This window comes from Crocodylus siamensis, chromosome 1 (assembly GCF_052110815.1).
Source record: "Crocodylus siamensis isolate JL-2025a chromosome 1, ASM5211081v1, whole genome shotgun sequence".
NCBI classification, from domain to species: domain Eukaryota; kingdom Metazoa; phylum Chordata; order Crocodylia; family Crocodylidae; genus Crocodylus; species Crocodylus siamensis.
This window is the reverse complement of record NC_143395.1, coordinates 86,555,534-86,582,455: the sequence shown is the minus strand read 5'-3', so window position 1 is coordinate 86,582,455 and position 26,922 is coordinate 86,555,534. Positions and strand designations below refer to the sequence as shown.

Here is a 26,922-nt window from a genome sequence, read left to right as displayed (position 1 = left end):
TAGATAAAGTGTCATGTTAATGAAAAGTAACACTGATTCCAAAAATGTTTTAGCCAAGCATTCATATTAAAACAGCACTAACACTGGAACTTTTTTCTTTTAAATTATCAGCATTATACCATTGTATCTCAGTAGGTATATATCTTCATAGTATAGCTAGCATTTCTTTTGGAATTTAGTAAATATATTCTATTTACTGTATTTTGATTTTTCTTATTTGCAAAATTAGGTTAAATGGAGTGTTAAAAATGTACATTTTTAGAAAGATGGAGACTCACTAATTAGTTAACCATTCTTCACGGTACAGAAGCCTATAAAAACTCCCCAGTACTTCTTGGACGTATGGGTCTGATGCACCTCCCTTGATGTCAGTGGAAAACCTCCCACTGACTGAAGTGGGTACTCCATTATACGTGGAAAAATTAGCAGTATTTCTGCTGAAAGAGTCTTGTGTCTTCCATTTTAGTCATAACTTGTTTTGAATTCTGGAAGTAGATTAATCATTAGAATTAGATTTTAGTAAAATATTATTAAAAACGCAAAACAAAAGGCTCACTATGGATGTATATCGTGTGCATGAGCGTGCACGCACACACACACACAATGGTGGTAGGTCTGGTTGGTATAAATAAGTGGTGTTTTTGTGGGGGTTGTTTTTTTTAATACCTAATTTTAGATATCCGTATTTTGCTTATAAAAGCTTGTACTGTTTAAAAGATGTTTATACAATATTTCAGCTGTAAAAGTCAAACTTTCATGTAAATAGAAAATCATTTTCACATTGTTATTGAATGAAGGTATGAACATAAATAGTGATAAAAGAAATGTGTAATTTCTCATGGCTTCTGCTCCTGTAATTGAAGATAGGTCTAGTTCTTCAAAAAATAAAACATTTCAGACCACTAATCCACACTTTCTAGTTGTTCCATGGATAATTGACATTCTGTTAAAGAAGTTGATCCATTTTTTATTAACCATGGTGGAAGCTGTATAGAACCATCAGTATTCTTATACCAACAGCTATAACTGCATTTTCATTACTAAAGGTAATCTAGGTTTTAAAATGCCTATAGATTTTAAGAGTTACTCTGTAGAACATGATGTATCAGTAAAGATACTGTCCTATTTTGACCTTTATAGTGTCTTATGACTTTTCAAAACATTGATAATGATTAAATTGTATTTTAACTTAATTGACATTCTTTTATTTAATAAAATGGTTTGTTTTTTGTATTTTTAAGATAATCACGTATATGTTGTTGGTCAAGAAGGAATAGTACATTGAATTTTTTCAAGCTTCATTTTTAAACAAAATGTGATGAATTATCCCATCCAGAAGTCATATTCTCTATCCTAGAATAAAGGAACTAGAACTGAAGAAAATACTGGCAAATCATGAAAATAGGAATTGTTGAGAGAAAATATTTTTAAATGAAAACCACAAGAAAAGAATATCATAACTGACTGAGAAATAGTAAGCCAATTAATGGGATAAATTATAAAACTTTTTTAATGTGGGGGGAAAAAACTGCAATGGGGACTACAAAAGGAATTTAACAAATCAAATCGGTGGGTAAAGAAAATGTTTAGAATTTCCCCTCTCTGTATGTTTCCTTTAATCTTGCATATTTCAACTAATAAAAGACTTAAAATAACCTTTATAGGAACTTGTCACTGGTAAGTTGAACATTACTGACATCTGTAGCCAGCTGGTCACTTTCACTGCAATAGGAGGATAATCAGGGAGAACCACACCATATTATACTTAATGTTTTCTCTCCTTAGCATGTGGCACTACGTACAAGTTCAAGAAATGGCAGTGTACACATACCTCTGGATTATTTTATCTATAAATATAGGTATAGATATATGGAGACATTTAAAATATGAACCCAAAAGGTTGAGATTCTTAGATTTTGCTAGTCATCTATCCGTCAGTCAGTTAGTGTTACGTTCCTTATTGTATACTCTAAAGCAGGGATAGTCAACCTGTGCCACAAGTAACAGTGGTAGCCTTTCTGTGTGGTGCACAGCAGATTGGGGAGGGGGGACAGACAGCGCAGTCGTGGATAGGACAGAAAGCCAAACACAGATTGGGAAGGGGCTTGGAGTGGCACTCAGGGAGGGCATTGTGCTCTAAAATTTCCTATAAGTTCTGTTTTCAGAACCGTGGACTATAAGCTAAATATGTATTGTTTTCATTTATGAACTAGTAAGAATAGACTACAGTTACCATTGTGACAGGTTATATGAGGTGGAGAAGCGTGTTCAGTTTTCCATCACAAATAAATATCTTGGAACAAGAGCTCTTGAAAAGGCCACTGAATAAGAATTTAGTATGGATAATTGCCTTTGTATCAGAGAAAGGGAGCAGTGATTTCCAGACATCTGATTCTGATTGAAGCCAGCTCATATTCATTTTCAGTGCTTTCAGTATGAGCTTGCTAGCCCATTTTAGACTATAGGTTAAAGCCTAAGTGCATGTTGCATTCAATTTGGTAGTCCGCCCACCTTTACCCATTTTGTAGTGAGTACATACGTTAAAATTTTCTATCAATACATAGTACAGTGGAAAAAGAATTATAGAGCAACTTTGCTTACTGTTGGACAGAGAACCACAGGTTGTGCACCCACATGTGTTAGTAACACGAGGTGGCTCAGCAATAGTGATGGCACAGTAACTTGGGTTGGGGTTTGTAGCAGACTATGCACATCAGGGCAGAATTAACCCATTGTTGTAATGATTTTGATCAACAACTTGTAAGCTGCTTCCATCACTTCAGTTTAGATTTTTGATTGCATTAGAGTTTTTAATGGAAAGCATTTATGAAAAGCAGAAGACGCTATGAAATATTTTATGGAGAATGTACATTTACAGGGTAGTTAAGTTTGGTACATTTATGTTAAATAAGTGCAGTGCATCTAATTTTTAGGAAGTACTTATATGCCTTTAATGTATTGTATACAAGAAACTTAATTTGTCGTATGAGTTCTAACTGCTCATTTTAAATCTTTGGTTAAGTTTAAGCTTGTTTAAATAAAATTATAAATTATAGCTTTATCAGAAATGCTTATTATTTTAAAACAAGCTGATCATTACAAAAGTTCTGCAGAATATGATTTTGGCATGTTTCTAAAAGTCTTTTCTGCATACTCTGTTATAATAAAGTTTTACATTTTGATGTTGCCAAGCTATCCACATATGGGAATTATATGGAGATTTTTTTTGTGGGGGTTCAATATGTAAGGTAATTTGCAGTGGTTGAAGTGCAATTAGGGTAGCAGCAGAATATTTAGTTAGGAAACCCAAGTCCTTCATTTAGATGGAAAGACTGGTAACTCTATGATTCTTGAGATTAAAAACCAACAGTCTGTGGGTTATGTTTTTCATTTTAAGATGCATCCTGTGTAAAATGTCTGGCTAATTAAATTGTGGATTTTATGCAGTGTTTGATCTTCCATTGATGCCAAAAAGAACCATGCAAACAGGGATGGATTTTTTTTAAGACAAGATGACTGAGCAGGAAAAGTAAAGGAGCTTATTATTGCTAATAGTATACAACTATACAGTTTTTCATGGCTTAGTTGTTCTGTGCTATATTGCTTTCAAGATTTTCCCACAATCTAGCTTCCTCTTGTGTGTCTGTTGTACTTATAATGACCCTAATTGCCATAATATCTCAGCACCTCACAGTCTTTAATGTATTTCTCCCTACAGTACCTCTGTGGGGTATGAAAGTGAAGCTATTTCCATTTTTAAGGTGGGTACTGAGACAGTTTTACTCAGGGTCATACAGACAATCTGGTAAATTGAGGAATTAAATCTGGGTTTCCAAGACTAGTGCCATTATAATTAGGTCATCCTTACTTTGCTGCCTTTCTTCTTTCATCTTCTCAAAATAAAATTAGAGTTGCTTAAACTGTAACTCTTGAATATAATGTACATTTAATAAATGCACTATCAAGACACTTGCACTAAGTTCCCAGGTTACATTTGTGACATTAGGGTAGATACAGAGTGATATTTTTCATATGCTGACCAGAAGCTCATGATTTGCTTTTGTAAAAGAAATTGAAATCTTTTTATAATAGGTAATAGGTGCAAAATACCTCAACCAGATTGTGGTTTCACAGCACATTTGAAGAGCATGCTAACATAGTTGAGGACATCTTGGGCTCTGTCATCTGGTGATACACAGTGACCTCTTTTTGGCATGCAGTATCAGTGTACAGCTAGTTGTTGGATAAGATTAAGGAGAGAATAATACTGCATCCAGTTGAAATAATAGTAAGAATTGGTAGATGAAAGATAATGGCCCCAAGTGGAAGGATCCAAATATCCTCACACATGGACAGTCATAACTTGCTGAAGAAAGCAGTGGCGTTTGTTCCATGTGTTGGGCTTTTGTCGGAGGTTTCTTCTAGAAAATTATTAATCAGGCCTGGCCTGGTTAGCTCAAGGTCATTATTGTTAGTGTTGTGGTACCTAAAGGATGATCTTGGTTGTGCCACATTGTGATATACTGACCAAATATATGGTAAATAGCAGTTTGTAACAGCTCAAGATAAAATTATTAGTAACATACATTCAGCAAGTAAATTAACACAGTTATACGTGAATTTCTTTTTTTAGGTTGTGCTGGTAACTACTGATTTTAAATGATGAAATATCATACAGCATGCATTACAGTACACAATTCTGCAGTGTTACATTTCATGCTCTTATTTACATATTGTGTTGCATTGCATTTTAAAATTATAGTTGTAGACATGGTTGTATTAGCCACTTTTACAGCTTGGGAGATGCAAGTATAAAGCTTTTGAAAGTATGTAACTTCTGTTTCTAAAATAGAAATAATTTCATCTGCTACACGCTTAAGACATTTTTTGAAAAGGCAGCCCATAACTTTTTAAAAATATTATACTGGAGGATAGGGCTCCTTTCACGCCCCTCCATATCTCAGTTCATTGAATTTCTGTACCAACTTGCCACATAGGAAAAATGAGTATGAATATGATGTATTTTTTTAACCATATTTCTACAAGCTGTGGGCATCTTAAATTCAAGTAAAAAGCTCATATACACTATAGATGTGTCTTTATTTGCTGTTTTATTTTTTACTTAAAACGAGTCAGAAAATTTGGGAATGCATTTAAAAGCAAGGTAATCATGTAATCAAAGGAATGAAGTAATTTTTTATAATTTTATCTGAGATGAAAACACAATTGGTTTTGAATCTCATATTTTACGTATGCTCTCTGACGTATTTTTAACATAGAAATGCCATGATATCATAATGCAGCATAAAGTACAAGAGACAGGTATTTTTGAAGGTGTAACTCTTGATGTAATTGGAGAACATGGGGATAAGGGGAGGTAATCTCCCAAAACACATCGGTGATCCATCATCTTCACTATAATGTGACAGTAGGTTAGCATACGATATTTGCCAAGTAAAAAACATGTTTTATGATGATGATCACAAGCAATAACTTATTACAATTGATTTTAAAAAATTAGTTCTAAATTGTGTGTCCCTTAGATCAGTGGTTCTCAACTTTTTCAGTGCTAGAGTACATTTCCGCAATGATAGTGATCTCTAGAATCTGAAACCAGAAACAGCATCATTAGAACAGAAAGTAATTTTAACCACCTTTGTGTGGTCCTATGTTGGTGCAAGGCAGCAGTGTACAGAATTATTCGATCTAGCTCTGCTTGTGCCACCTCCCAAGCTGAAAGTGGTATAACTGCATTAGTTACATTACTGCACCTAATCTTAATTAGCTTTCCTCTAATTAGCCCACCCACATTGCTGTATCAAGGGATGGCTGTGCTGCTTCCTGTTTGGAAGGTAGCATGAACACAGCAGAACAGCATCTTAGCATGATGCTGTCTGGTACCACAGGGATGTTCAGTAGATGTCTGCTCACACCAGCAATGGACTGTCAGCTGAGAACTGCTAAGTAAGTTTATTTGCCCTGTTTCATCTCTTGTGTTTGTTATTCCCACCTATATGTCACATAAAACAAGACTTGAGCTTTTCAGTATTGTGGCTGGAACTGTCCACATTGAAAAATCAAATTAAAATTGTTTCAGGCTGTACTGAAAAATTAGTGTTGAACATATGTCTGCACGCTCCCTCTGCGTGCGGGTACGAAATGATTTCACTTGTGCTCATTAGTGAGTCCCATGTTTCCTCTCACTCTTCTCCCGAGCACATCAGAAATAGAATGGCCCCTGTTGCTAGTTGGGTCCTTTTGACCACTGCTTATTAGCAAATTATCAGTTTACTTATAATGCTAAATATTCCTTTAAAAAAACTATTAACACAAAAAAGATATATATTAGATTAGGTTAGTTGGGCTGCTACCAGCCATATAGCTTCAGCACTGGACCTAGATCTCCAGGTTTCAAGAGCTGTTTACGAATGGTTAAAGGTTCAAGCGTTCCAACTATTAGAGAAGCAACTTCAGACTCTTAAAAGCAAATTGCTTTGTCTTCCAAACGTCAGGAGATGCACATCAGGCTCTAGTCAGGGCCTGCTGCCCAGGGCAAGGACGAGTTGCACTAAATTTGCAGTTGCACCAGTTATGGGCACTAGCACTAAGAAATAAGTGGGAGAGCCACCAAGTTCAGGACTCAGCTAAATCAGTATTGAACCTGCTGACAGCCTAGGCTCTTTTTCCCATTACACTGATACAGCTCTGGACAAAGGTATGAGCCGCAATACTGTCTACATTGATGCTACTGGATAAACTGATCTACAGATGCTGCTTTTGTGTGAACTTCGCTTCAAGTGTGGCCTGACTCAGCACCAAGTCAACCTGCTTTTTGGGTACCAAGATCTTGGATACTTTTGTTGAAGATTATTATGTTCTGTTGTTGGGCAAAGAAAACCCTTGAGTCATATTTGAACTGTGTTTGTATTGAACCCAACTATCCTGCTGGGAAGTTTCTATCTTCAGTTTCTAGTTGGCACCATTCACTTAGATCAGTCCATCTTTCACTTGATTGTTCCAAAAGTAAGGAAAGGGATAAGAAAGGATTTTATACTGCAACTGACGTACAAGAATCTTCCTCCTGGCTTTATATCACAGATGCTGCCACCAGGGCCCATTATGTCATTCTGTAGATTTTAGATTTGGCCAGATTGATTGTCATAGCTACCTGTGACTCTTATACAAAGATGGTCTTTTTTTTTGACCTCACCTTCTTAGTGAAGATCAGGAAAACTAGATTTACTAGGTCTACAAATGATTAACAGAGGAAAAGGATTCAGTATCAGTAAATGTCCTTTAATTTTTTCCTTCCTCATTACCAGACAAAGCTGACACCAGTACCTTCTGTTATGATTCCTTAATATGAATCTGGAGGAGACTGCCAAGAAATAGGCCTTGAAAAAAGGCTTATTGAAGCTTTTGAATGCCACACATACCACTTGAAAAAGGAGTGGAGGGGAAGGCCTTATAGTTGCTTTTTGGAGTGTGGCTCTCAGACTGCATGACACTTTTTCAGTAGGAACAAGTGGGGCATATCTCAGCAATGGTCTTGGCATCTCTGTGGAGGTATAGACATACCCAAGTTTACTTACTTAAAAGTTCTTTGAGGTGTTCTGTATACGTGTATCCCATATGTAGCACTTCTTCCCCACAGCTAGGAGTCTTATCATATGAGTTCTAGGCAGCAGTATAATTGAGCAGGAATTGGTGTTGTATGTGCAACACACATTGCTAATAAAAACATTCTGAATCCCAGTTCAAAGGGTCTATGAATGCCAAGAGTGGGATTTACATGTTCAGGACATCTCAGAGTTCTTATAATTTAAAGCAGCACAGGTTTGGGAAAACGAAATGTTTCTGCATCTTTTCTCACTATGTTAACAAGAGTTGTTCAGTGAATTTAACATGAATTCACAAATTTTGATAAATCCAAAAGTGCATTTTTTGGCAAAAAAAATAAAATAAAATAAAACATTTGTCTGAACAACTTCTCGCAGCTCTAACCATGACCTTTTTTTCTGTTTGCCCTTTTAGGAAGTAGGAAAATGGAGCTATTTTGGATACTATTTGATATCAGTTAGTCATGGTAGTTTCATAGATTTCATAGGCATTAGGGCTGGAAGGGACTTCAGAAGATCACTGAATCCAGCCCCCTCCCCTAGGGGCAGGAAGTCAACTGGGGTCATAGGATCCCAGCAAGAAAAACATCCAGGTTTCTTTTGAAGGTGTTCAGAGCAGGTACTTGAACCACCTCCAGCAGCAGGGCATTCCAGACCTTGGGGGCTTGGACAGTAAAGAAGATCTTCTAATCTTCAGGTGCTTCACCAGAGCGCCAGGAGACCTCGAAGATCCGTGCCAGGGGCTGAGCTTTGATGCAGGCCAGCTCCTTGAGTATTCTGGGGTGTAAATTTTCTGGGGTGTAAATTTTCAGGTCCGGCTTACTTGAAGGTGTCCAGCCTCTCGAGGTGAGCATTGATGAAGGGCAAGGGGTATTCACAAGCATCTATGGGAAGACTTAGGTGTTCCTGTCCTGAAGAGTCCCATAGCTCTCAGCCTGTCATCATAAGGTCTGTTGTCCTGACATCTGATAATGTTTGTGGCTCTCCTCTGGACTCTCTCAAGCTTCTCCACATCCTTTTTGAATTGTGAAGCCCAAAACTGGATGCAGTACTCCAGCTGCGGCTTCACCAAGGCCAAGCACAACGGGAGAATGATGTCCTGGGATTTGCTTGAGAAGCATCTATGGATGCAAGCCAGGGTTTTGCTTGCTTTACTAGCTGCAGCATCACACTGCAGGCTCATGTTCATCTTGTGGTCAATCCTTACCCCCAAGTCCCTCTTGTCTGTAGTGCTAGTCAGCATAGCGCTGCCGAGCCTATAGGCATGCTCCAGGTTTTTCCTCCCAAGGTGGAGGACCTTGCATTTTTTAGTGTTAAACACCATCAGGTTCTTGTCTGCCCACTTCCTGAGCCTGTCAAGGTCAGCCTGGATTACCCCACTATCCTCAGGTGTGGATGCTTTACCCCAAAGTTTGGTATCATCGGCGAACTTGGCCAGTCCACTTCTGACTCCAGTGTCCACATCATTAATGAAGATGTTGAACAATTCAGGTGATAGGTCACCTGGTCGTAAAAGGAAATGAGGTTGGTCAAACACGGCCTACCTGCAACAAACCAGTGCTGGCTACCCCTCACGGTGTTTCCATTGGCCAGTCCGTTAAGAATGGCATCTTTGATTTTTTTCTAAGACTTTTCCCGGGATGGAGGTTAGGCTGATGGGCCTGTAGTTTGCCGGATCCACTTTCCTCCCTTTCTTGAAGATAGGCATCACATTGGCCTTCTTCTAATCTTCAGGCGCTTCACCAGAGCGCCAGGAGACCTCGAAGATCCGTGCCAGGGGCTGAGCTTTGATGCAGGCCAGCTCCTTGAGTATTCTGGGGTGTAAATTTTCAGGGCCGGCTTACTTGAAGGTGTCCAGCCTCTCGAGGTGTTCCTTCACGAGGTCAGCATTGATGAAGGGCGAGGAACCACCCTCACTTAGGTGTTCCTGTCCTGTAATGAGCAGGGGCGTCCCATGGGACTTGTGAAAGACTGACTCAAAGTACCCATTTAGTAAGTTGGCTTTTTCTTGGGCGTCAGTCATTAGTTCCCCCTTCTGGTTTAGCAGGGGTCCAGTGTTGCCCTTTCTTTTCCTCCGGCTCCCCACATGTCTAAAAAAGGACTTTTTATTGTCCTTGATACTTGTAGCCAGTTGGAGTTCCATTGCAGCCTTGGCTTTCTTGGTTTGCTCCCTGGAATTCCGGACCAGTGCAGTATAGTTCTCCTTGGAGGTGGATCTTGTCCTCCATCCTTTGTAGATCTGTCTTTTTATATGTAGGAGTACCGCTAGTTCTTTGTTGAGCCAAGGGGGCTGCTGTGCCCTCTTGCTGCCTTTCCTCCAAGATGGAGTAGCCTTAGCTTGTGCATCTAGGATTGCTCCCTTGAGCAGCAACCACTCTTCCTGGACTCCTCTCTCCTTGGGGTCGTGGTCCCTTAGGGCCTCATCGACAAATCTTCTGACCCTGTCAGAGTCAGCCCTCCTGAAGTCGAGGACCTCTGTACTGCTGACTGACTTGACAGCTTTTCAGTGGATGGTGAAGGTGATCTAGCTCATGGTCACTGTCACCCAGCTTCCCTTCCATCGTTAGGTTGCTGATTAGGTTGTCCCAAGTTGGCAGTATCAGGTTGAACAGCGCTTTGCCTCTTGTTGGCCTGTAGACTTCTTGAGTCAGATAAGAGCTCATCCACGCACATGAGGAAGCTTTGCCACTGTTTGGATTTGGCCAAGTGCTCTTCCCACGAGATGTCTGGGTAGTTGAAGTCCCCCATGACAACCATGGACCGGGAGCGTGCAGCCTCAGCCAATTCTCTGGTGAACTCCTGATCAATCTCTTGATTCTGGGAGGGAGGTCTGTAGTAGACTCCCACCATTGTGTCCCCTGTGCCATGTTCCCCATGGATTTTAACCCAGAGGGTCTCCAGTCGTCCACCCTGGGCACCATAGCTCTCCTTGACATATAGAGAACTACACCTCTGCCCCTTTTATCCACTCAGTCCCTCCTGTACAGGATCTAGCTGGCGGACTTAGTTTAAAGCCTGGTGGAGCAGGTTTGTTTCAGCAACGCAATTAAGTGTGTGTTGGAGACTTTCTAAAATAAATTAGAATTACTGATGTTTAAAAAGTGAAATATGTGCTGAAATGTTTTGCAGTTTCAAGTCTGGGTCCAGTTTGCTGTACTTTTAAGATTGGAAACTTGGGAGGGAAAAAATAGCATTTGTACACCTTCAAAGCGTTTCATTACATCTAATAAAGGCCTAAACATACTAATTGTTTATGCCTATGTAGTGAGCATTATACCAGTGTAAAAAAGTAGCAGCTATGAGACCTCTAAACTAAGGTAAGTTCACCCATTTTGGTAGGGAATTAATACTGAAATTACACTCAAGGTTTTTTGATCTGCATCCATCTTGGGGTAGCTGTTGCTAAATGAAAACAGTCTGTTTAATCTGTGGCAGGGTGCCATAATAACTACATGGTGTAGAAAACAGCGGTAGGCAACTCTCGGCACAGGTGCCAGATCATGGCGTGGGAAAGTATTTTGCTTGGCATGTGTGCCTCCAGGCAGACAGTGGAGAAGGGGAAAGGGCTGCATTGCCAAAACAAGGATCGGGCCCTTTGCGGCTCCCCCCACCATCCAACCCTGGCATGCCATTATCTTACAAGTCAAGGTTGAGGGTGCTTTTGATACTCTGCCCAAAACCATTGCTGACCTCTAATATAAAATACCTTGGATTAGCTTCATTTCTTTATGTTCCTAATCCTGGTATAGTTTACATCAGTATATAAAGCTAGTATAAATTACAGCAGGGTATCCATTCAGCTATCTATGCCTTAAATTTCAGCTGTCTGTTGGATGGAACACAAAGGTAAAAATGAATGTAAATTATTAAAATGGCAAATGTTAATCTCCCTGAAGCAGTGCAAGTAAAACTTCAGTAATTTAAAATCTATCTTTTTAATATTAAACAGGCAACAACTGAGAGACCTTTTATTCAGAAGTTATTTCGTCCAGTTGCTTCTGGAGGACAGCTACATACACTGGGAGATCTCTTAAAAGAAGTTTGTCCTACTGCAATTACTCCTGAAGGTACTTTATATTTAGCACGGTTTTTCTTGCTGTTCCTTTTTTTTATATATGTAAGTGTTTTTGGTCCTGTCCCACAAGCAACAAAAAGCTTGCTGCACTGCCAAAGCTGTGAGGTTTAGTGTGGCTGATGATGTTTTATGTGTGTGATAAGCTCCTAAGCCATTTGGCAATACTGAAAGTTTTAAGTTCCATTTTCAGAAAAGGCCAAGTGTTGAGGAGCATGTCTCACTGAAAGCTGATGGACTTGAGTTTGAGTCACTTCAGCACTTTTGAAAATGTTTCCTTACCTTTTTTGTTTTTTAAATGTTTTAAAAAAAATACTTGAAAAAAGAATTGCATTATGAAAGTGCGTTCCAGAAAGTTGTTTAAAAATGTCATTTGGGTTACAAAGACAAATCAGAGTCAAGGCATGCTAGCTTTATTGGTGTAACCTTAATTCTGTGTGTTTGAGCTTATATAAACATGTTAGCTCGTGGCCATGCAATTAAAAATTATTTTTTCCAAAATACCTCTGCCTTATGTCAAACTTCAGACAATAATTTATATTAATGCTGCTGTTAGAAATACTGATTTCTAATGAGCCAATGGGAGTGCAGACTGCATTCACAGGTAAAATCAGTGCATTTTAAGAAACGCTTATGTATTTCAGAGGAAAGAGGCAGGTTGCTTTTACCCTACCAGTTGATCTTCCTATATGCATCAGCTTACAACAAGAACGTAGGGCTTTTTGATGATCTTGTTGATTTTTTAAAAATTATTATAGATACTTTCTGACAGCACACAATATGACAGAGTGCCAATTCTTTTATATAGCTACTGTTATTTCAAATGGATTTTATTGGCAGCTAGCTTTGCAACTGGTTTTTTTATTCTTGTGTTTGCCACTGTTTTGCTGTTAGCTTTTAAATGATTAACTTACAAATATATCAGAGTAGCATTGTCACCTTTTTGACAGAAAGCTACTATGTTGAGAATTGTTGAGAATATTATTGTCAGTTATGGTTAGAGCTGTATGGTTCCAAACAGACAACATTTCTATCAAGCAACAGGTAATATTATGCCATGTGACCTGCTTCACATTCACATGGTAAACTATCCAAAGAGGTAAATGCACCCTAGGAACTTTCTCTGTTAATACTCAACACCAGGAAGGGCAGCTGAAGAGCTGCTGGCAGGGTCTATCACCCCCCTCCCCTACCTTCTGCTGTGCTGCTAATTATCAGCTGCTTGTTCCTGTCTCCCCATCCCCCCCCACCATCGCCACCCTTGGCAAATGAGCCACTTAAACCACTGCACAGAGCATGAGAGACCTGTCCAAACACTGGGGGGGGGGGCGGGGTGTAAGGCAGGAGTTGTGGTGGGCTCCACACTCTCCTGGAATATGAGTTGTTTTTGTATATGTGTTTTTCTCTCTACTCCTCTTGTCCTGTTCACAGTTTTTCAAACAAATTCCCTCCCCTCCTGTCAGATTCCTGCTGTGTGCAAGTAAAGGAAGTCATGTTGAGTGTTTGTTCACACTCACTCTCACAAGGGAGAGGTGCTAAATTGCTTCTCAGGGTATTGTTACATGTTAGACCATACTAAGTCTGTGGAATGTTATGCCGCATAAAATGTAGCACATGTTCGGAGCAGTCACATGGTACTGCTCACTGTCATCTCGGACCTGCACAGCTCCATCTTGATCGTAGAGGGCTGGTCGACGGGTATGCTTAGGACACCCATGCCTTGTCCCTGCCTTGGGAAGGGAGATGGGGAGAGAGCTGTGCTGCAAGGAGCCCCTGAGCCAAGCCCAGCCAGAAGCAGCAGGAGTCTTCTGGAGACAGTATTGTGTGTTCTGCACCCTGCTCCTACAGCCAGGCAGGTAGTTCAGTGTCGTTGTCCCCGTCCCCGCCCCCCAGTGCTCTTTATTCCAGCTGGATGGCACAGGGCTGTTCTCCTCCCTCACCTGTTCTTCTGGCCAAGCTGTCTGATGACCCAATACCAGCACTTTCAGCCTTCCCTGGAGAGGGCTGAATCTTTTGCTAAGAGCTAGGTGAAGTTCAGAGAAGTTCAGTTAACCACAACTACTGATTAACTGAAATTTTCCCACACCACCTGGCCATGTTTCCCCTGGCCAGTCAGCTTGATGGGAGCTATGGCTTCCCTCTGTACCCTCCATTCCTGCCTTGGGGCTGGGGTGTGGAGAGATTGATATGCAACCCCCTTCCTGGTGGCTGCATGCTCTGGTATCAGCTCTGTGCTGATGGAGAAAGCTAGAGCATAGAGCTCCTAGGAGAGGATCAGGGCAGCAGGAGCACAAAGTATACTTCCCCTCTACCAGTGGCTCCATATTCTTACTTTTCCTACTAGTGTGGAGCTTCAGTTGCCAGGAGAAGGTTTAGTGGTGAGAAGTGGAGAAGCATGTTCCAGCTTCCTCCCACTGTGCATTAAATCTTACCTTTCTTTACTAATTCTGTTTCTCACCCTCTTATGTAAACTTTCTTTCTGAAGAGGAGAATAAGAGTCTTTGCAAAGATTAACATGTAATATCACTAAATATATTATTTTTGGACTACTTATACCTAAGAAGGTCATTTATTAATTATTCATCTGAAATGTGGTATTTGGCTATATGTACACATGTAGAACATCTGATACTCTGGTAATAGAAAAGGTTCCATAATGTGGCTATTCAGTAATCATCAATTGTAATTCAGCTGAATTAAAACCATCTATAGTCTGTAAAATATTTTGCTTAGCAGCTGTATATTACAAAATTAGGTAAATATGATTGATTTTTTTTAACTAAGAAGTGTGACTGCTTTACAAATTAACTTGGATTTCAAGAATGTTTTTCCTGCCATTCATGTTATTTTATTTAAACATTTACTAATACTTTTTTAACATGTGGAAATAATCATCTCCCTAAATAACAAAAGGTGAAAAACATTTGGAACGTTTCACTTGCATTATCTTTAAGCAATTCTGTTAAGTAATACTATTGGTTAACTGTCCAAAGAGGAAAAAAATGCATCCACGTGAACAGTCTCAGGCTATGGATTAAGCAGTAACTTAACTGCTTCGAAAGGAAAGAAGGATCTCCTTTTTGGAGCACATATCAGTTGTGAGACTTACATGTTCCTGTAGTGATATAAACAATTAGGCAACTTGTAACTTTATCAGCAGTTCTAACATGGTATATCATCAGAGCTTATTTCAGTAATTATTTCCTGTTGATACAGTTGTTACATTTGTCTGTACCAGACTCAAAGGACCACCTGGAAAATGCCAGCGTTTAGTTTTCACCCCTTTTATGCTGACAGAAAAATAATAGAGAATTTTTTTTTGTTGCAAAGAACTCAAAAAGACAACAACTGTGTATTTCTCTTTGAAATCTTTGGGTTTATCTTGTGAATACTGTTTGTACACTTAACAGTGTAAAGGTTGTGTGCCATATGGTGCCCTGTAGCACCCTTGAAAGAAACTCAAGGCACCCTGATTGAGAATCACTGGTCTATACCCTTATTCACATGAAAGCAAGGTGGTTTAACAACGTTAATTGTATTCAAAGTGATAAAATACAAGATTGTACAAATACCAGTATGTTAGTAAAAACTGAATTATGTATAAAGGGAAGTAGAGAGGTGTTTAGTTTATGCAAGAAATAACCATGCATTTGAGCTTACAAAAATAAGCTAAAACCCCACCAATTGGATGGAGGAAGGTACTTGAAAGGTAGGCATGCAAAAAATTTCCTAGTATGACAGGAAAATAAGTGTCATTTTTGTGTGTGTGCATGTGCGCTAAGGGTGGAGGTAGTATTGTAATTTTTTTTAGTGTATGCACAGGTCTGTAAGTGAGTGGATAAGGGTGTGCTGTCTCTTCTGCATGTGTGAGAGAGATATGTGCATACAACTTGTTATAAGAAGGGCTCACGTGTACATGTCTTCTCTTTCAAAGATTTTGATTTCAGTTGCTTGTAACTTTGTTTAGCTTTAATTGTTTTACTAAAATTTTCCACACCAGATGAATTTTTTTTGGAAAAACCTCAGTCAAAATGATTGCGACTTCTGAAAACAGGAGGGAAGATACAGTTTTGCCCATATTAAAATAGTTTGGTGATTTTTACTTTGTGATCTGTCATCCCAACTTTGGATCACAGCTTTTAATTTGACAAAAGGTTAAATTACTTGGCCATTTCCTTAAAAAATTGCCCAAGTTTGGGAAAGTGATAGCATTTTGAAACAGCTCAGTTGCCAAATAAACAAAAATGCCTCCGACAACTGAAGCTACCTCTCAAAGAAGAGCTGTGGAGAATGATAGGGCTTATGGCATGATCTGAAAGTTGGTAGGCTAGGAACAGAAGCTGCACATAAACTGGTTTTAAGTGATCAGAAACTGGTTTAAACCTGTAGCAACAGAAGTTCTTTGCAGATAAGCCAGTTTCAAAATGACTGAAACTGATTTGAGATAAACCTGGTTGAATGTAGTATCAGACTTAACTGATTGAGGTAAAACAGGTTTATGGAACTTCTGTTCCAGACTCCTTCCTGGTTTAAGTTAAATCAGAGTCCCCCAGCATCCCAGCATGCTCTGCAGCCCTGGGCTGGGCTGTCTGTTCCAGCCAAGCAAGGTTGTCCCCATCCTTCTCCCGAGCTGGATCACTATCACTGTGAAACCTTGCTCGAGTGAAGCTGCGTCTGCCTGGCAAAGGGGCAGCAGCAGTGGCAGGCATCCCCAGCTCCCCTGCCCCCCACTCACTGCTCCAGCAGCAGGAATGGGAGTATGGCCAGATGCTGGTACCCTCAGGGGAAGGGGAGGTTTATTTCCCACACTCTGAGCAGGGTCAGCGCAGGCATCAATAGTCTCTGCTTGTGTACCTGGGGCCACGGCAGCCGGACACCAGTAGTCTGAAGGGAAGAGGGGAGTGGCATGGGCATGGAACTGGCTCTGTCCCATGCTGAAGATCCCCTCAGGCAGGACCCTGGCCACCCCCCCCCCCCCAAGCTCAGTTTCCCTCCAGCTGAAAACTTGGTCTAGCACCCTCCGGTTTCTAGCCTGAGCCACTGCAGGCATATGGCTGCATTTCCGGAATCAAAAGTAAATGTCTATTCACTAGTAAATTGGTTCAGTCTACTCAGGTTAGACTAACTTCCAAAGATTGAATCAATTCAGGCTTGAGCTTTTTGAATGTCTTTACCTATGCTTAATGAAGAGTGATTTCTAGATAAAGATCCTGTGCCTTAATACCTTGTTTTCACAACAGACCCACAGTAGATTCCTGTTAAACGCAGTTTGTTTCCAACAAAATTGTGCAAATAGGCAGACTATGCTAATAAGTCTTTCCTTAAAAAATTGCCCAAGTTTGGGAAAGTGATAGCATTTTGAAACAGCTCAGTTGCCAAATAAACAAAAATGCCTCCGACAACTGAAGCTACCTCTCAAAGAAGAGCTGTGGAGAATGATAGGGCTTATGGCATGATCTGAAAGTTGGTAGGCTAGGAACAGAAGCTGCACATAAACTGGTTCTGTGCAGGAAAAAATAGATGAAAACGGGTAGCATCATTCTCGCTCATACTGGAGCATTGCTATGCAAGTTACTTCATGCATTTTATTATGAGTGCTTGAACAGTCTCTGGCAAATTAAAAAGTGACATGAAAGCACTTGCTGTTCAGTCACATCTCATGTCCCATTGTGCCCTTAAATTTGGCCACGTGGAAGTGAATACTAAAAGAAAATCCACACCTAACAAATAAGATTTTTCTGCCTTCTGTTGTTGTTGTAAGGTTTCAACATACTGAGATCCTTGCAGCAGACTTTTCCTCCATTTGGGGTGGTCCTGGGCATTAGTCTCCCATAATTTGATGTTGATGTTGCATTTTTTTCAAGTTGGCCTTAGGGACATCCATAAAGTGCTTTCTCTGCCCTTCTCTTGAGCATATGCCTTGGCTGAGTTGGGAGAACAAAACCTGTTTGGGAAGTCTGGAGTTAGACATCCAGATGATGTGGCCAGCCCAGCAAAGTTGATGTTGGATGATCATTGCTTCGGTGCTCACGGTGTTTGCTTGTGAGAGGATGCTAGCACTGGTGCATCCGTCTTCCTGCTGGACTCAAAGAATCTTTTGCACACAGCGTTCATGATACTTCTCTAGCAGCTTGAGATGTCTCCTGTACATTGTCCACATCTCAGCTCCATACAGTAAGATGGAGATCACGTCTACTCAATAAACCATGAACTTGGTGTCAAATCTAATGTCAAAATCTTCAAAAGCCCATTTCCTCAGGTGTCTGAAGGCTGTGCTTGCACATATGAGGCAGCGTTGGTTTTCTTCATCAATGTCAGCCTTCTGTGAGAGATGGCTTCCAAGATGTAGGAAATAGTCAACATTCTCCTGAGTCTAACTGTGAATCTGAATTACAGGAGCTGGGGACTTCTCATTAAGAGCTTGTTGACAAAGGACCTTAGTTTTCTGAATGTTAAGCATCAATCCCATTTTCTTGTATGCCTCAGTAAAGACATCAACAATTGCCTGAAAGTCTGCTTCTGAGTGAGCAAACACTATAGCATTACCAACATACTGGAGCTTGATGACTGAGGTCAGGGTAGTCTTGGTTTTAGCTTGGAGTTGACTGAGATTAAACAGTTTACCTTCCATTCTGTAGTGTAGCTCCATTCCAAATGGAAGCTTGTTGGTGGTCAGATGTAGCATCACCATAAGGAATATTGACAAGAGTGCTGGAGCATAATGCAGCTTTGCTTAACTCCCATCTTACCTCAAAAGGGATAGATCCATTATTGAGAACCACTGCTTGCATACCATTATGGAGCTGTCAAAGAATGATGATGAATTTTGGTGGGCATCCATACTTCAGAAGGATCCTCCATAGCACTTCTCAGTTGACATAGTTGAAGGCTTCCATGAGGTCAGAGAAGCCTATGTAGAGAGGTTTATGTTGTTCCCAACATTTTTCCTGCATCTGGTGAGCAGTGAAGAACATACCAGTTGTGCCTCTGGATGTCCTAAAACCACACTGAATTTCTGGGACCAACTCTTCAACAAATGGAAAAAGACTGTTCAGGAGGGTTTTTGCAATGATCTTTTCTGTGATGGACAGCAGATCCCTCTGCGATTTCCAGTCGTACTTATTTCCTTTTTTGAAGATTGTCACAGTTGTGGCATCTCTGAGGTTGTCTGTGATTTTCTCCTTATTCCAGACCCTTAAGAGGAGTGTGTGGAACCATGATGTGAGCTCCTTTCCCTGCTTGAAGATTTTAGTGGGAATGCCATCAGTTCCAGGTGCCTTGTTGCAAACTGATATGAGCATGGCTATTCATGCTTCAAAACGTTTATCTGACATGATCTTCGTTTTCCTAACATTTAATGTTAACAAGCCACTTTTCATCCATTGGTCTGATAGCGAGCTATAGTGGTTAAGGTGGCATAGTAATTTGTTCAACAAATAAAGTTGTGTATAATGTGCTTGTTGTTGTGGATAGAAGTGGTGATGTCTTTCCATTTTTTGTGATCACATGAATAAGTAATGGAACAAATCTAGAAACTGCACTAAAGAATGTGCTAACTGCTGCTAAGATCAGTGTTTCTCAGCCTTTTTGGACTCTAGGCACCCTTTGATCAACTCGAGGCACCTCTCAGAAACTGTCAGCTCTTAGTTTTCACTTTTTTTTTTTTTTTTGGACTACAGGAAAAAATAGAGCAATTCTTCTGTTCCAGAGAACTCGGAAAATCCCAATAGGGCAGAGTGTTTTTTAACACTATGGACTCTTATTCAAAAAACTCTGGGTTTATCTTGTGAATCATGTTTGCATACCTAACAGTGCTAATATTGGATAACAGCCTGCATTACCCTTAAAAGTATCACAAGGCACCCCAAGGTGCTGTGACACTCCGGTTGAGAATAACTGAGCTAGATCATGCCAACAGACTCTAATTCTCATGAAATGAGAAGTGAAGGGATTTTGTCTAAGAGATGCAGTTTACCATCACTGTTCTTTTTTATGATCTTTTTAGACTAGTTCTTATACAAGATGCTGTGGCATCATGCGTTTCCTTGAGATCTTTCTCAGGTGCCCTGGGGTGCTATACAGTGTTAGCATTGTTAGGTGTGAAAACATGATTCACAAGATTAAACCTAGAGATTTCAAATAGGAATCCAAAGTGTTAAAAACAGTCTGCCTGGTTGTGGTCTTTCTAAGTTCTCTGCAACAAGAAATTCTCAATTATTTTTCCATAGTAAAAAAAAAAACACAAGTGAAATTAGGAGCTAGCATTTTCCAAAAAGTACCTTGTGTCTAACGAGGGGTGCCGAAAATATAAAAAGGTTGAGAGCCACTGCTCTAAGAAGCAATTGGCACTTTCTTTAGTTCAGTCTCTGGATTTTTTCCATATACCTATCAAATCTGTTATGGTGCCTTCATTTTCAGGATACTGGTACCATTTGTTTTTTACGTATAAGCTATTCTTGAGGTCATGACCATCCCCAAGAAGACTGATTTGATATCAACCTTGTAATGTCTATGAGGATGAGAAAATACTTCTGTATTTAGACCTCAGTTTCTTCTAACTCTGATAATTCTTTTACATTTACAAATGGGTAACTCCTTTTGCTGGACTGATGCATTCCATGCAACATGCTTTGCTTTGAGTAAAGAAAACTCTGGTGGTGTGTACTTAGTAATGCAGTTTGCTAAGTAAGTGCTGGGGGGTGGGGAAGGGAAGGTAACATGAATTAAAATACAGAATTTTACCATTCAAGAATAACTGTTACGTTCTCTCCCTGGAAGTTTCTTGAGCTTTTTATTTTTCCATTAAAGAAACAAGTTGTATGCTGTAGAAAGAAACTGTTTTCCTCCAGTTCTGTCATCTCTAAACCATTCTGGACACAATTTGAATTTACTAGCATTGTTGAAGTCTTGTAAAACTTGTTTTGATTTTTGTCTCATGCTTTCTTGAGGATTTAAATGGTAAACATTTGGGCATTGTGACGCAAACGGTAGGCTATCAATCAATTCCAGTTTTCACAGCATTGTTCATTCAGAAAAGCTGCATGAACTGACCTCTTTCTGCAGCAGTGTCATTAGTGCTTTTATTTCAAGGTTTTTGACATGCAGTACTGAATGATACTGTAAAATTTAGTGCTCTTCAGTAGTCAACTGTTTTTAATTAACTCAGCTTTTTTCATGTAATCTGTATAAAAGACTACATATTGTTTTTGTTATTTTTCTAAGCACTGATTTACAGTAAGTAATTCATATAGAAAATTATATTTTTACAGTATTGCCCTTCTAGTCTCCTAATTTTATTACAAATGATAAAAAGCACTGTAATAACGGACTGGAATATATGCAGTTGAATACTTCTAGATACATAGCAGAAACATCTGCCCTTAGTTCAGAATTATCTGTCATGGGCTTGGCTGGAGTGGACCAACAGAAGGAAACTACCTGTTGACTCCTGGATTGAACAGATAAGAACAGTACTGTTGCATCTTACACTTTGGGCAATTCTTTGTGTGTACAGGGTTTAGCCAGAGTTTGGCAGGCTTCAGTCTACTGCCTAACTGTCCTACAACAGGGCTGCCCAACGTGCTGCCTGTGGGCTGTCCAACTTCAGCTCAGACTCCCAGCTGCTGCTCTTGCCACTGGAGTCTCTGGGCTTACCCTGTCTCCTCTGGCTCCCACATCTTGCCCCTGTTCCTGGGGGTGGGGCAGGGTGGCAGGGCCAAGGGAGCCTGTGGCCAGGCAGCGTGGGGAAGGGGACCTAGGCACCGTGCACAGTGCAGCAGAGGAGTGCTAGTATGGTACATTGCGGGGAGGAGGGGGGTGAGATTAAGTCAGGGGAAGGCTGAATCATACAGTCGAAGGACTGGAAGGGACCTGCAAAATCATCAAGTGTGGTTCCCTGCCATGAGCAGGTTATTGGGCTCAAATGAGCTCAACAAAGTGTTTATTCAGCCTCCTTTTGAACACCTCCAAGGATGTCAACTGTACCACCTCTGGTGGCAATATGTTCCAGATTCTAGATACCCTTACAGACCAGAAGTTTTTCCTTATGATCGGCCTAAATTTTCCCTCTATTAGCTTGTGCCTATTGGTCTTCGTCCTCCCAAGGGGTGCCTTCCTGAAGAGTTGCTCCCCTAGGTCTTGGTGCTCACTCCTGACATAGCTGCCTACTTGACAGCTGCCTATCAAGTCACCTCCGTCTTCTCTTACTCAGACTGAACAGGCCCAGTTCCCTGAGGCTGTCCTTATAGGACCTGTCCTCCAGGCCCATAATCATACCGGTAGCCCTTCTCTGTACCTTTTTGAGCTTATCTGCATCCTTCCTGAAGTGCAGTGCCCAGAACTAGACGTAGTACTCCAGTTGTGGACTCACCAATGACAAGTAGAAAAGAAGAAGCACCTACCTGAATCTGTTTGCAACACATCGACTGATGCCCACCAGACTTCTATTTGCCCTGTTGGGAACTTCTTCACTGTTGGCTCGTGTTGATCTTCCAGTCGATTGTAACCCTGAGGTCCCGCTCAGATGCTGTGCCAACCAGTGGACCACCATCCATTGTGTAGGTATGGTGTAGGTTCTTCCTACGCAGATGGAGAACCCAGCACTTTTCCTTGTTAAACCTCATCTGATCCCATTCAGCCTGTACTGCTAGTCTGTCAAGGTCATCCTGGTTCCTTACCCTATCCTCTGATGTGCTTACATTTCCCCACAGCTTGGTATCATCTATGAACTTAATCATTGAGCTTTCCAACCCCTCATCCACGTCATTACTAAATATATTAAAGATCATGGGTCCAAGCACTGATCCCTTGGGGACACCATTGGAGATGGCCTTCCAGGATGAGGCCATCCCATTGATTACAACTCTCTGGGATTGGCCTCTAAGCCAGTTGTCCACCCACTTCACTGTAGACTGGTCTAGGCCAGTACCCTTCAATTTAATTGAGAGAGTCTCATGGGAAACCAAATCAAAGGCTTTATTGAAATCTAAGTAAATGATATCAACCTTGTGTCCCTTGTCCAGCTGGTTAGTTATCTGCTCATTAAAGAACACCAGGTTAGTCAGGCATGATCTACCCTCGACAAAGCCATGCTGTTTGCTTCTTAATACCTCACCACTTATGAGCTTGTAATTGATGGCTTCCTTAATTTTTTCAAAGATTTTTCCCAGGACTGAAGTCAAACTGACTGGTCTGTAGTTTCCAGGGTCATCCCTCTTGCCTTTTTTGAAGATAGGCACCATCTTGGCCCTCTTTTAGTTATCCAGGACCTCTCCCAAATTCCATGACTCTTCAGGCACCTTTGCTAGAGGCCCTGTTATAAGAATAGCCAGTTTTTTCAGGGCTCTCGGACGCAGGTTATCTGGTCCAGCAGATTCAAAACGTTCAGATGTTCTAAGAGTCCTCTCACCTGTTCAGGACCAATTTTATGTGGTCTGTTGTTTTCCCCATGTCCCTGGGCCTCTGGACAGGTGAATAGCTCCCATCTGACTTCATGAATACCAATGTGAAGTAAGTATTTTAGTAGGGATAAACTATGGGCTGCCCCTGGGTATTCAGCAGGGATCCCACAGAGGAGCTTGATTTTGTTGCTCCCTATAGAACTTCTTGTTGTCTGTAATTTCAGTTGTCAGCTTGATCTGTATGCCTGCCTTGGCTTTCTGTGTGTCGTACCTGCAGACCTGGCTATAGAAGTGTATACTCCTCTCTGGTGGCTAGAGCATTTGTCCATTGGTTGTATGCTTCGTTTTTCTTTTCCAAGAGTTCCTTAATATCCCTGTTGAGCCAAGCAGGTCTCTTGGCTCCTTTTCTACTTTTTAACTGTGTAGGAATGGCCTCTGTTTGAGCAGTGAGAATTGCCTCCCTTAAGGAAGCACCCCCATTCCTGAACTCCCAGATCATCCAGTTGCTGATCACAGAGGGCCTCTCTAACTAGACTCTTGAGTTTTTCCAAAATCTGCCCTTCTGAAGTCGAGGACTTCTGTACTACTAACTGAATTCCCAGCCTTTCAGTGGATGTGGTGCTAGTTCTTCCTCCCCAGGTGCATCACCTTGCACTTGTCAGTGTTGAATCTTCATCATGGCTCGAAGATTCAGTGGAACCTTCCCCCGCTCCCCTGGACATGCCTAGTTTAAAGCCCTTCTCAGCAAGCTGGCAATTCTCATATAGAAGAGCCAGACCAGGAAGCCTGCGGGTATGGCATGTACTGAAGTCATCACCATGTTACAGTGGCAGACCCTGGTCTTGCATCTCCCTAGGTGTTTATGTAAGTAGGAGACCAGGTGGGTGTAATTACCCCTATGTGGTCATTACCAGCTGCTGCTGTTGCTAGGTAGACAGGCTCAAGCAGCGTCTTGAAGGGAGATCCCCTGGCTTCCTGGGCTGTTGGGCAACTTCCTGGGTCCCTGGATCACTTCCTGGAGGTCCTGCGCCACGGGTCTGTCCCTTGGTGTAGGGGGACTTTGGCAGCTCAGGGTGTGCTGTGTGTCACCATGGGAGGCTTCCAACTGCTCTTTCTATGTGCACTTCTGTACAAACTCCTGTGGTAACTCATGCGCCAGGGCCCAGAGCACACTTGTTTGTGCAGCACTGGTTGTGTGGCTCCCTGGGGGACTGGGCTAAGTAGGAGCAGGGGTGGGAGGGGGGCGGTGCATGCTCTGTTGCACCATGCTCCCACACCAGAGCCAAGCCCAATAGAGCATGGAGTCCAGGATGCAGGAGCACTGCCATGGTACAGTGAGAAAGGGACGGTGTACACTGTGACAGGGGGCAGGAAGGCATCCCCAGTACAGCGCGGTGTGGCATGTAGCTTGAGGGCTTGCACCCCCAGCCATTCAAAAGTTTCACTTGATAGGAATGAACAGTTATATCTTCCCCATTCCCTGACCATCTATAAGGCTAGGGACAGATATTATACATAAACTAGTTTAAGTGATCAGAAACTTGTTTAAACCTGTAACACAACAGATGTTCAGTGCACATAAACCGATTTGAAAATGGTTGAAACCATTTGAGATGAACCTGTTTGAATGTAGTATCAGACTTAACTGATTTGGGTCAAACTGGTTTATGCAATGTCTGTCCCAGACCTCTTCCTGGTTTAAGTTAAACCAGACTCCCCCAGCATCCCAGATGCTTTGCAAACTGGGTGGGGCTCTGCTCTTTGCTTCAGCCCAGGAGGGCTGGCCCTGCTGCTCTGCTTCCTGGCTAGAACTCCAAAAGAGACTGCAGGTACAGTGGCCTCTGCCTGGCTTCCTCCTGCTCCCTCCCCTCCCACCACTCCCTGCTCAAGCAGGGATTTCCCCCTCCCCCCCATGCCTTACATAGATCCCCTCTCAGCATTAGCTAGCATACCACATGCCTGGCTACAGTCCATGCTGTGGGAGACAGAACAAAGGCAGACAGGTCAGCGTCAGCTTACGGCTTTTTGGAGATAATCAACAAATAGCTGGTAATGTCCTTCTATTCTTCACGTGGAAAAAGTTGTTTAAGTTTTAGTTGCTTAAACTAATAAGAAAGGCTTTGTTTTGTTTGGTGGGCTGATAAATGCTAACACCTCCCTGTATAACTCCTTGCTGTGTAACTCAGTGCTCTGTTTTCAACTTCCTGCTGGCATCCTTGCTGGTCGGAGGGAGGGGCGGATGGGAACCCTTCCCTAATCAGAGCACCCTGCTGGGGCCTGACCACGCCCCACCTTAGCTCAGTACTGTGGAAGGGAAGGGAAGGGAAGGCTGCTTTAGCATCCCCCAGCTTCTAGCCTCGGCCACTGCAGGCATGTGTTGGCATTTCTTATATATAAGAAAAGCTAATTTGAAGATTTTCAAATTTGTGTTTCTGAGAAAGGGAGAAGCATTCTTTAATTTAGTATTAAAACTGTGTTATTCATTCACATGAGACTTTCAGAAGTCCTTTCCTAAATATCAGCTATGCTTTCAAAGCCAAATGGAAGTATATATATAAAATGCTAATATCTGCTTTTTCCCAGCAGTTACAAAATGAAATACTCACACAATGGGTCGGAAAGTTGGTACCCATTCAGATTTCAGCACATGCATTAAAAATAGCAAGACAGCTTTTTCCAATTATATTTGTAGATGAGAAAGCAAACATAATTTTACTTTAGAGAACCTGGCTAATCATATCAATGGCAATTAAGGCCATAAGTTCTGTCTGTATTAATTAATAAGCTATAGAAGTGCTCTCTGTATTGTGGTGGTGCAGAGAAAGACCCCAAACAAGTAGATATGGCACTGTAGTGAAATGTTGTGGCTTGAAGAAAACTGTTTCATTTAATTTGTTTTCATGACATTTCATACCCCTTAAAAATACAGTTTGGCATAATAATATGAAATAATTGTTTTATATACAATTAAATGGGTTGAGTAATTTGCCCCAAATTAAATTTGTCTTTCATTATTTAAGCTGAATGTTTTTTGTCAAGATTTGTTTCAGAAAAGTCTGAAAAATTAAGGGCTTGATTTTCACACGAACTGAGTATCTGGTAGGCACCATAGATATTCGGTATCTTGGAAATTTACTCCTCTGAACAAAATATTAACACTAACAAATTTTAATTAAAAATTGCTAAATGAAGCATCCTGTCACTATCAGACCAAAGAATAAAATACGAAATTGGTCTATACAGCCAACTCCTTTTTTTTGCTACCTTAAACAGATTGAAGTGTACTTATGGCTAGAGGTGCACCAGTACATCGGTCCATATCGTATTGGCACCAATAAAAGAAAAATAGACGTGATCAGCAGTCAGCATTTTTTGACAGATATGGCCGATAATGTTGCCAGTAATGTCTGTGTTCATACAGACATAGCATGCATGGGGCCTGCTGCTGCACACACCACTCCTGCTGCTGCATGCACCACTGGGGGGGGCACGTGACCCCTGGATCTGTGCGCAAGGTGAGGGCAGGCTGTCTGCTGTGCAGACGGGGCCGGGGGCTGCGCCAGGGTCTTCCCGGGACTGGGCCAGGGCTGCACTTGGGGTTGGTGGCACTGGGAGGGAGGCTAGGGGAGGTGGCTGCAGTGAGTTTTGGGGTGGGTGTAGCCCACCTTGTAGCCCCTCCTCCCATCACCATCTGCCCTGAGTGCAGCCCCTGCATAGCCCCCAGCCCTGAGCACATAGCAGGCAGCCTGTCCTCATCTTGCGCACAGATCAGGGAAGTACGTGCCCCTTATGCCTCCCTGGGGATGCCCATAGCGGTGGAAGCCACCCCCCC

General features: G+C 41.4%; 1 protein-coding gene across 2 annotated transcripts in view; it reads left to right on the top strand.

Annotated features, from left to right (window-relative positions):
- Positions 1-26,922, top strand: part of ATG5 (autophagy related 5) — a 153,000-nt gene that overhangs the window by 100,972 nt on the left and 25,106 nt on the right. For both annotated transcript variants that reach the window (XM_090037351.1, XM_090037357.1), the window contains exon 7: positions 11,569-11,686. In XM_090037351.1, the coding sequence (XP_089893477.1) occupies positions 11,569-11,686 (118 nt within the window). The remainder of the gene's footprint in view (positions 1-11,568; positions 11,687-26,922) is intronic.